At 50.5% G+C, this 10,433-nt stretch overlaps 1 protein-coding gene across 2 annotated transcripts in view; it reads left to right on the top strand.

The window, feature by feature from the left end:
* The window catches only part of B4GALT1 (beta-1,4-galactosyltransferase 1), a 58,655-nt gene that overhangs the window by 29,338 nt on the left and 18,884 nt on the right, over positions 1 to 10,433 (top strand). For both annotated transcript variants that reach the window (XM_045289242.1, XM_004712366.2), the window contains exon 2: positions 9,652 to 9,887. In XM_045289242.1, the coding sequence (XP_045145177.1) occupies positions 9,652 to 9,887 (236 nt within the window). The remainder of the gene's footprint in view (positions 1 to 9,651; positions 9,888 to 10,433) is intronic.

Raw genomic sequence — 10,433 nt, 5'->3', positions numbered from 1 at the left:
CACACACACACACCGTGGTGTCCTTCCTCAGCACCCAAGTCAGGCTTCCAAGACCACAGTGAGCACTTCAGGAATGAACCAAGGAAGATAGGGACCTACTTCCTGGCGAAAAGGTACTTCTTTTCCTGGTGCCCAGTAGTGGCTTGGTTGGTGAATTGGCAGAAGAACAGTGACTGTTAGTGTTGAAATTGTGTTCTATTTGTGCCCAAGAATTTCAAGTCAAACATTACAAATAGATTGCACCTATTTTCTGGTCACTGAATTTGATGTTTTGAAATCTTTATTTTAGGAGACACTTCCTTATTGGAAAAGGGAATAAGGAGGAGTCACCATTCCCATCCTTGGGTTACATTTTAACACATTTATTGTGGATTTTAAAAGATATACATGCAAGTATATAAAAGTCACTACCACAGAGTTGATTTTGACTCATTGCACCACAAGTCAAATGCATTAATTCTTCTTACCAGTGTTCAACGTTCACATGTGGCAATTAGAAATACCGTGGCTTAGATCAGGCATACCTTAATCCACAGAGGAACACCATTGCATTTCCATACTCTAAAGAGGTCTTGTGCAGCAGAGTTACCTAAGGTAACCCATCTTTGATCTGTTGACAACTCTTTCCATGGGCATTGATTTTGAATCCAGACAACGTCAACCTTTTCTCCATTTACCAGGATGTGACCTATGGGTTCCGTTGTGAGGATTTTGGTCTTCTTGACATTGGATTGTCATCCATCCTGAAGACTGCAGTACTTGAACTTCATCAGCACTGGTGTCATCTGCACATCGCAGGTCGTAATGCGCCTTCCTCTAATCCCTATGATGCATTAGTCATAAAATGACCCAGCTTCTCTAATGACTCGCTCAGCATACAGATTAAATGACTATGATGAAGGGCTATGACGCTGGCGCAGGATGTTCCTGGTTTTAAGCCATGGAATAGTCCCTTGCTCTGTTCACACACTGCTTCTTGATGCATGCACAAGTTCCTCACAAAGTACAAGGAAGCGTTCTGGAGTCCCGTTCTTCTTAAGGTTTTCCATAGTTCGTTATGTTCACATAGCCAACCAAACACAAGGAAACATCTTTCTGGTATTCTCTGCTTTGAGCCAAGATCCATCGGACATCAGCATGAGGTCCCTTGAGCTATGTCCTCTTCTGAATCCAACCGGAACCTCTGGCAGCTCCCTGTCCATGTGCTGCTGCAATCATTGTGGGATGGTCCTCAGCAGAATTTTACTTATGTGCATGTGATATCTATGATGTCATTCGATAGTTTGAGCTGGGTCCACTTTTCTTTGGAGTGGGTACAAATATGAATTGCTTCCACTCAGTTGGCCAAGTAGCCACGTAGCAGTCTTCCAGATTTTTAAAAAAATTTAATCATTTTATTGGGCCTCATACAATTCATCACAATACATAGATCAATTGTATAAAGCATACCTATACATTTGTTGCCCTCATTATTCCCAAACTTCACTTTCCTCTTGGGTTCCCGGAATCAGCTCATTTTCCTTTTTCCCCCTCCCCTCCCCCTACCTCCCCACCAGTCTTCCAGATTTGCTGGCACAGATGAGCGAGCGCTTCCAGTGCTTCAACGGCATAGTTTCACTTCGGTCCTTCAAAGTCTTTGGTTGCTTGTGTCAGTAGCAGAGAGGCAGAGGCAGTGGCCATGTGCTGGGGGGTTGTGTTAGTCTGGGATGGACACTGATATGTATATTAAAAAGAGGCTTACAGCCTGTGTGATCATGAGGTGTCGATGGGATAAGGTATCAGGCATCAGACCCAGAACAAAGAATATCAATGTGAATGTGGGGTGGAGAACCAAAGCCCATCTGTAGGCACCTGGGCATCCCCTTACAGAAGGGTTGCAGGAAGAATATGAGCCAGGCAAGGTGCTTCCTCCTCGACACTATCATCCCAATTTTACCTTACAAATCTGGCTAGACCAGAGGATGTACACTGGTACAGATCAGAGTTGGAAACACATGGAATCCAGGACAGATAAACCCCTTAGGACCAGTAATGAGAGTAGTGATACCAGGAGACCAAGGGAAAGGTGGGGGGAGAAATGGGAAACTGATCACAATGATCTACCTATAACCCCCTCCCTGGGGGATGAACAACAGAAAAGTGGGTAAAGGGAGACATCGGTCATTGTAAGCCATTAAAAAATATATATATAAATTATCAAGGGTTCATGAGGAACGTAGGGTGGGGGAGGAGGGGGGAAATTAGGAGCTCATACCAAGGGCTCAAGTAGAAAGAAAATGTTTTGAGAATGATGGCAACAAATATACAAATGTGCTTGACACAATGGAGGTATGTATGGATGGTGATAAGAGTTGTATGTGCCCCCCAATAAGATGATTAAAATATATATATAAGAGGTTTATATACAAGAGCAATTGAATATTGAGAAAAGATCCCAGGCCAGTCCAGATCAAGTCCATAAGTCTGATATTAGCCCATATGTCCAATACCAATCTGCCAAGCTGCTAACCAATCTATAAAGTCCTCTTCAGACTCATGAAATACATGCAATGATGCTGAATGCAGGAGGATCACAGGCCAGTGGGTTGGAAGTGTTATGGATCCAGTGGCGTTGTAAGCATCTCAACGCTGGCAGGGTCTCCACGTGGCTTCTCTGGCTCCAGAGGTCTGGTTGCATCAGGGTAGGTCCATGTAGCTTCTCCAGCTCCAAAGGTGTAGCGCCATGCGTCTTTTGTCAGTAGAGCATCTCTCAGGGAGTGAGTTTTGTGTCTTGTCAGTAGAGAATTTCCAAGGGAGTGATCTGAGAAAGAGAAATGTCTCCTGCCTCCAAGGAGGAAAATACAGGAGTTCCCAGAATTCTCAGGAGAAGGCCATGCCCACACAGAGGCTTCATTGGTTGCATCTTCTCTACCCATTCACTCGTAATCCTCTCAAATTGACACCAGATTATGGAACTTCTATGGCTTATGTCCATGGCAGGCCAGGGAGCTTGCCAACAAGTGCATGCTCCTTCCCCGGAGGAGTTAAGGACCTGGTTCAGGCTGGTCCTCACCACTGCCACACTGATGGGTGCTCAGTGGGTCTCAATCTCCTTCTAGACTGTAATTCCCCAAGGATAAAGACCTCTTCTTAACCAGTCCCGCCTCAGCATTCGCAACACCTCCTGGCACCACCTGGCATGTGGTATGTGCTGATTGGGAGTGTGTGGAGTGGCCAGGTGTTGCAGTGATGAGTGGAATGTGGAAAAAGTGGCATCTATTCCAGTGGCACCAGGGAAAGCTTCTTGGTTGACTGGTGTCTGGATCCGAGAAGCTGTTAGATTTTGTTGGATTTTATGACAGACATAAAAGTCCTTGGGGGGGGGTGGTGTCATCTGGAGAGCTTGTTGCCTTCCCTGGAGAGAGGTTTGGGATGACCCCTTTTTATTTTGAATACAGGGGCCACGGTGAATTTGTGCGAATAAGTCTTTCCCAAGACTGGAAGTGTGGTAGTCTTGTGACTGGTTCAGCTTCTAAGGACATCCTTGGCCTTCGGAAGATGTTTACTGAGAAAAGTGGGCTGCCCACCCACATAAGCCTTTGAAGAAGATTGCAGGGTGGGGGGCAGGGGGCAGGGGGAGAGCCCTTTGAAAGAGGGGCTATGCCATGCCATGCACTGGCAGGTCAGGGACCCTGCTGAGGAAGACATTCCTACGCCTCAACCTTCCTGAACAAAGCCCTGGGTGTGGCATGGTACTGGGGTTCCTGCATGTTTGAATTTCATCCCCCAGGGAAATTGGTCAAGAAACCTAGGGGTCTGGTCCAGGGCTGTTGAGTAAGAATTAAAAAAAAAAAAAAGATTAAAATGTCCAAATCAATCCAGCACCCAAACCTACCCTGATCAGTTCCTAAGAGAAAGGTCATTGTTAACACTTATCATGGTTCTATGCCCCTGAGTTGGTTCTGACTCATAGCAGCCTTGTGCACAAGGCATCGTCCTCACAATGAGCCCATTGTTGCAGCCTCTGTCTCTCTCTCTCTTTCTCACACACAGACACACACACCCCTGATGTCCTTTTGTAGGCTCTAGTCCAAAGTAAGTGAGACAAGGCCTCACCATTCACCTGACCCTGGCTGGTGAAACGTTGTCACAACCCAGCATGAAGACCGGGATCGTGTCTTCAACCATTGGCCAGTCCCCTGGGAACCCGTATTTAGATGTTCAAGCCTGTTGTGCATAACTCCCCCCTGAGACCGGGGTAGCTGGAGGCTGGACTGGGCTGCTCAGGTGGGTCCCTGAGCCGGGCTGGCGCTAGATTAGCAGGGCTCCTGACAGGGGGCCTTGTGCGTGTTTGAGTTTGTTGTGTAGGGCAAGGGAGCCATGGAATATGTCTGACTTGAGCTCACACATTGAAGTGATTGAGGGACTTACACGCAAGGCCGTGACCTAGGCTCCCAGCTGAGAGGCGCACGTGGTGGGGCTTGAGCTGGGGGAGTCGAGGACAGGCTCACATCTGCTCATCTGCTTATGTAACCCTGCTTCCTTGTTCCCGGAGCCAAGAAAACACACAAGCCAGCCCAGCGGGCCTGAGGGCCGGTGGTAGCACATGGCATGCGCCACACAGCAAGGGAGCCTGGCCCAGCCTGATGACTGTCACCAAGCCCTCAGCCCTGAGCTGCCTCCTGCAACCTCAGGCCATGGCTCCACGCCCTGGCAGCAGCTCCTGGGCAGAGCTGGTCATTGTGCCCCTGCAGCCCGAGCTCTCAGGATTTTCTCCTTGGGTCAGAGCCCAGTGTGCAGTGGAGGATGGCCCCTGTAGGTGGCAAGAGGTGTGCAGGGCATTCGGAGACCTTCTCGCTGGCACTGGACCCACGAGGCATTTGGCTCCAGGCCAGCAGCTGCTGGGGTCTGTCCGGTCTCAGAGGTGTGAAGGCTGCAGAGGCAGAAGGTGGGGGTGAGGGTCAGAGGGCAAGGGGGCCGGGACTGGGAGAATCGGATGCTTTCCACATGCTGGGGATGGGATGGGGCAATGAGAGGGGTACAGAGGGGAGCAGGAGTGTGAGAAGAGGCTGTTCTGGGTGTTCACGGGTGGAGCTGCCGGAGCATCAGAGATCAGAGGAGCACGCGTGTTGGACCAGTTGATTCAGCTGTGCACTCCAGCAGAGAGCTCCTTGAAGGCATTGCTGCTCTGCACTCTCTTCCCATCCCCTGCCCAGGGCTGGTGCACAACTAGGCCCCCAGGCAGTAATTGGAAACAAACTAAAGGTGGACTTGACACACATCACAAGGGAGCATCTGCATTGCACTCTCAGAAGAAGCACTCTGGTCCGGCCCTTCAGCAGGCACCAGTGTGTTGACATGCTGTTGACACCTCGTGTGTGTGTGTGTGTGTGTGTGTGTGTGTGTGTGTTTGCTTGCACACATGCATACGGGAAGTAACATCCTCTTTAAATCCATGCATTGGCCACATGAGGAAGTGGGTAATCCCCACTTTGTAGGACAAAAGTCACCATGGTGAATTGCTTGCCAAAGGCAAGCTACCGTTTCATGACTGGCAGATCAGGGTGTAGTCCCGGGCTCTTTTTTTTTTTGCACCCACAGCGGTGTGGTAAAATGGAATTATTTGTATGACTCTTCCATTCAGGTCTTTGTAATGCCCATCAAATCAAACGATTGTGTCTTCTGTAGTCCGAGTTGACTGAAGAACAACATTCAAATTTCATAGAATTTCATAGACATCCATATGTGTATAAGAAAGAGCTTTATATATGAGTAATTGTATATTGAGGAAACATCCCAACCCAGTCCAGATCAAGTCCTTAAGTCCAATTTTAGCCCATATGCCTGATACTAGCCCATAAATTCCTCTTTAGACTCACAAGACCGGTGGGTAGAAGGTCTTGTGGATCCAGTGACATGGAAGCATCTCAACACTGGCACGGGTCTCCACGTGGCTCCTCCAGCCCTCTGAGTGTCTCAACAGCAGCAAAGGGCAGGCAGAGAGACTGGGTTTGGCCTACAGTGAGCTAATTTTCTCTGTTGTGCCTCCAAATGATGTCTTCAAGCTCGCTCAAGTTGACAGGAGATTATGTAACTGCCACAGGTCTCAGACACTCAGGGTCATTGCATCAATTCCCACTCAGAGCAGCCCTGTAGGACAGGGCAGAACTGCCCGTGTGGGTTTCTGAGACTAACTCTCCACTGGAAAAGAAAGCCTTGTCTTTCCTGCAGAACGCCTGGTGATTAGCAGCTCAAGTTGCAACTACTGCGCCACCTGGGCTCCTTGGGGTGCACGGGAGCCTGGCAGCTTGGTGGTTAAGCACTCAGCTGCTACACATAAAGTCAGTGCTTCAATTCCACCAGCTGCTCGCTAGCTCGCTCTGTGGGAAAAGATGTGGCAGGCAGCTTCTGCGATTCTACTCTGCCCTGGGGGCCCATGAGGAGCTGGAATGCACTTGACAACAATGGGTTTTCTCTTACTTTGTTTTTAGAGCACATAAAATAGCTACATGGGTTCCTTCAGCAGTGGGGTCAGAAGAGAGACCATAGAATAAAAAAGAGGTTTGGAGGCTGACGTGCTAAAGCCAAGGGCCTGAGTGAGACTATCCAGGAGGAGTGAGCAGAGAATAAGGCAAAGGCTGACATGAAGAGGCCGAGGAAGCAGGGCTGGAAGGGAGGAGAGGAAACCTGGTGAGCATGATGCTGGGTGGCTTCCTGCAGGTAGTCATCTGGGCAGTCTGGGAGCAGGGAGGTGAGAATGCAGAGTTCCCTGGAGACTCTGGGTTTGAGCTCCAGCTCCTCTCCTGTTGACCATGTACCCGGCCGGCCGGACATGTCAGAGCTTTGTCTCAACCCTGCAACTTACGAGTGGTGAAAGCAGGGCCCGGAAAGATGGCAACTGCCCAGAGGTCTCCCAGAAGGTCACTGGTGGAGCTGCACCACGGCCCAGGACCATCTCCTGTGGGGGCCTCTGCCTCAGGAACACCTTGCTAGAACCCTGAAAGAGGCAAAATCAGGACATTTGGCCACCTGCAGGTGTGGGATTCCAGGAAGCGAGTGGAACAAGTACTTTGTTGGTTTCAGAAGGTGTGAGCCGTTTGATAGGGTAACTCTAACCTCCTGGGTTCCTGAAAACCGAGTTAAGTTTAGCAGCATCTTCAGGACCAAGGGCGGGGGTGGGGGCGGGGGAGGTTGCAGGTGTTGGTGGGCCTCTGACATGGTTTTCGTAAGCTCGCTGTGAACAGAAGCAGCAGCAGCTCCCCAAGGACTGCCCAGGGTTGGGGAGTCGTGAGCCAAGACCTTGTGTTGGGGAAGGGCTCCCAACATGGGGGTGTAGGTGAGCGGTAGGAATCCTGAGTGTCTTTCTTGTCTGAAAGCCCCAAGTCCTGTGGAGACGGGAGGGCTACCATCCCACGGCCCACCTGCCTACTGAGAACCACTTGGGCTCATTGATTAGTATCTACCAATCCTTCCCAAGATTCCCTGAGTCAGACTCTCCCGGGAAAGGCCTGAAGTTCCTAGTTTTACTCAGTCCCTTGGGTGGTTCTGATAAGCAGTAAGCAGGGGGAAGACTTGTCCAAGATAACCCGTTACCTAGTCCTGAAGCATGGAGCAGTGTCACTCGGGTGAGGGCTGATATGTGAGGCACCTGGCTCCCCAGGGAGGGAGGTGCACAGCCAAGGACCAGCCAGGGTCCTTGAATCCTCAGTGGCCCCTTCCTTGACCCTGAACGTGTGCTCTCTGAGCTAGGTGGTAATGACGAGAGCAAAGGGAGAAACACAGATTGGGGCTTTGACTTGAGGATTCAGGCCCAAGGGTCAGTGTCGTTCATGGGATACTGCCACAGTGGACATTTGTATAGGGCTCGGGGATGGGGTGGGGCGGGGCGTGGAGCAGCTGATTGTCCATGGGGCAAGAAAGACCTCTCACATGGGTGGTCTTCAGGGTAGGTCTTGAAAGATGCATACCTTTGCTGGTTAACAGAAGGGTGGCCCTAAGCATGGTGTGGAGTACCAGGAAGGGCAGCGGGCAGCACTGAGGCTGAAGGGCCTCGCCACCCAGCATCCCATTGAAAGTAGCCTGGAGCTATATGGAGGGGGTCATGGGGCGGTCTTTGGCAGGAAGCTGGGATGATCAGAGCTGTGTCTCAGAAGAAAGGGAGTTGATGGGAATGGGTCTTGCAATGAGGGAGGAGGCTGAGGGAAGAGGTGGAGGCTGACGGGCAAGCTCACACCTGCTGGCTGGCAGGGAAGAGCAAGGGTGGCAGCCTCCTTTTCTTGGGGCTATGTCATTTAGGAGGGTTCATGAGCCTTGGGATGAGGGGTGTTCGGGGAGTCCCCTCCTTAAGCAAGCACACTGGGCAGATGCCTGGGCACAGGGCAGTCCTCACCAGCCCCTTTCAGGGGAACTCTGCTCCGTAACTAGCACTACAGCCTGTGTTCTTGGGTCCTGTCTTTGTCCCTGTCCTGTTTGCCTCACAGGTGAAGCTGGTCACACTAGAGTGTAACAGTTCCCAAAGTGTGTCCCCTGAAGCAATGGCCAAATAGGTTTGAGGCATGATGACGCCAGCCTCTCATCTGGACAGCTTCTCAGAGTTTTTTCTTTCTTTTTTTAAAGATCATTTTATGACAATAATAATCATTTATCAAGGGGTCACAAGGGTGGGGGTGGGGAGGGAGGGGAAAGAGAGGAGCTGATACCAAGAGTTCAATAGAAAGTAAGTGTCTAGATTGGTCAGTATAAGACATGAAAAAATAATTTATAAATTATCAAGGGTTTGTGAGGGAGGGAGGGTGGGGGAGGGAGGAAAAGAATGAGCTGATACCCAGGGCTCAAGTAAAAAGAACATATTTTGAAAATGATGATGGCAACAAATATACAAATGTGCTTGACACATGGATAGACGTATGGATTGTGATAAGAGCTGTATGAGTCCCCAATAAAATAATTACAAAAAAAGAAAAGAAGTAAATGTCTAGAGAGGAAGGATGGCAACATATGTGCAAATGTGCTTCATACAATGGATGTGTGGATTGTTATAACAGCTGTAAGAGCCCCCAATACAATGATCTTTAAATTAAGAAAACAAAACAAAAAGCAAAAGATCATAGTGTTGGGGGCTCTTAGAGCTCTTGTAACAATCCATGCATCCATTGTATCCAGCACATTCCTGTCTCGGAGCCTTGGATGGGCGTCTCGATTTTCCAGAAGCAGGATTTCATAGACCGGCTCCCACCGTATCTGAGCAGAGGACTTTGTCTGCAGAGCCTCGGCTGGGGTTCGTGGGTCCTGGAGTCTGTCTGGTCTGCGGAGAACACTGGGAATCTTGGCTCTCTCCGGGTTCCCTGTACGTCCCTCCTCCTGTATCTGCATTACAAATGAGAAACACAGTGTCTGCAAGGTGTTGGAGGAGGACCAGACAGGGTGACCAACGCTCCAGCCCCCTGAAGGTGGAGGCGTTTCCTGGGATGCGGGACTATGCGTGTCAAGGGGCTTTCGGAGGACAGTTGGTCACCCGGTTCCAGCAGAGGTGCTGCTCGCATGTGTAAACGCCTTGTCCATGTCCTCCTGGAGACGTCACGCCTCTTGTGTGGCCGTGGCCTAGCCAGCAGACCCACCTGCGGAGGGAAGAGCCCAGGGCCTGCTAACTTCTCCTTCCCTTCGCCCCTCTAGTCGGCCCCATGATGATCGAATTTAACATGCCGGTGGACCTGGATCGGGTAGCGAGGCAGAACCCGAAGGTGAAGGTGGGCGGCCGCTATGCCCCCACGGACTGTGTGTCTCCGCACAAAGTGGCCGTTATCATTCCATTCCGCAACCGGCAGGAGCACCTCAGGTACTGGCTGTACTACTTGCACCCAATCCTGCAACGCCAGCAGTTGGACTATGGCATCTATGTCATTAACCAGGTGAGGCTGGGGAAGGGATGAGGGAGGGTGTGGTGTGCACGCGTGCACGTGTATCGAGTAACATGTGGGAGAACGAGAGCGGTTTTTAGGACTCACCGTACTAGTTGACAGTGAGGAGCCATCGCCACCGTCTTTATTTTCGCCAGATGGAGCAGCTACGTGGCATGCGAGCACGTTGCTGTCGACGCCGACAGCCAAGGGGAATCGCCGAGCTGTTGTCATTTGTGTGTGCCTTTCCAGAAACACTAAGGAAAGGAGGGCCTCCCTAATTCTCCCAAAGAAAAGTGCTGATCGTATCTTCTCATCCCACGTTGGTGTGTTTTCCCTCTTACTGTAAAACAACAACAATAACATCCATTTAGATGTCTATTAGGCCACCAGAAGTTGATTCCATTACACTCTGTGACTTCTGAGGCACCGCAGAAGATAGTGCCTGAGTTCAGGCCACGTGCCTGCATGCCAGCCCCCAGCCAAAGGTCTGGGGAAGTCTGACTTGGGACCAGCTGACAGTCATGTGGACTGGCCCAGGCCTGCGAAAGGAGAGGG

Source organism: Echinops telfairi, unplaced genomic scaffold, assembly GCF_000313985.2.
Source record: "Echinops telfairi isolate 266 unplaced genomic scaffold, ASM31398v2 ScPeMD7_25;HRSCAF=90, whole genome shotgun sequence".
Classification (NCBI taxonomy): Eukaryota; Metazoa; Chordata; class Mammalia; order Afrosoricida; family Tenrecidae; genus Echinops; species Echinops telfairi.
This window is presented reverse-complemented; position numbering and strand designations above follow the sequence as displayed.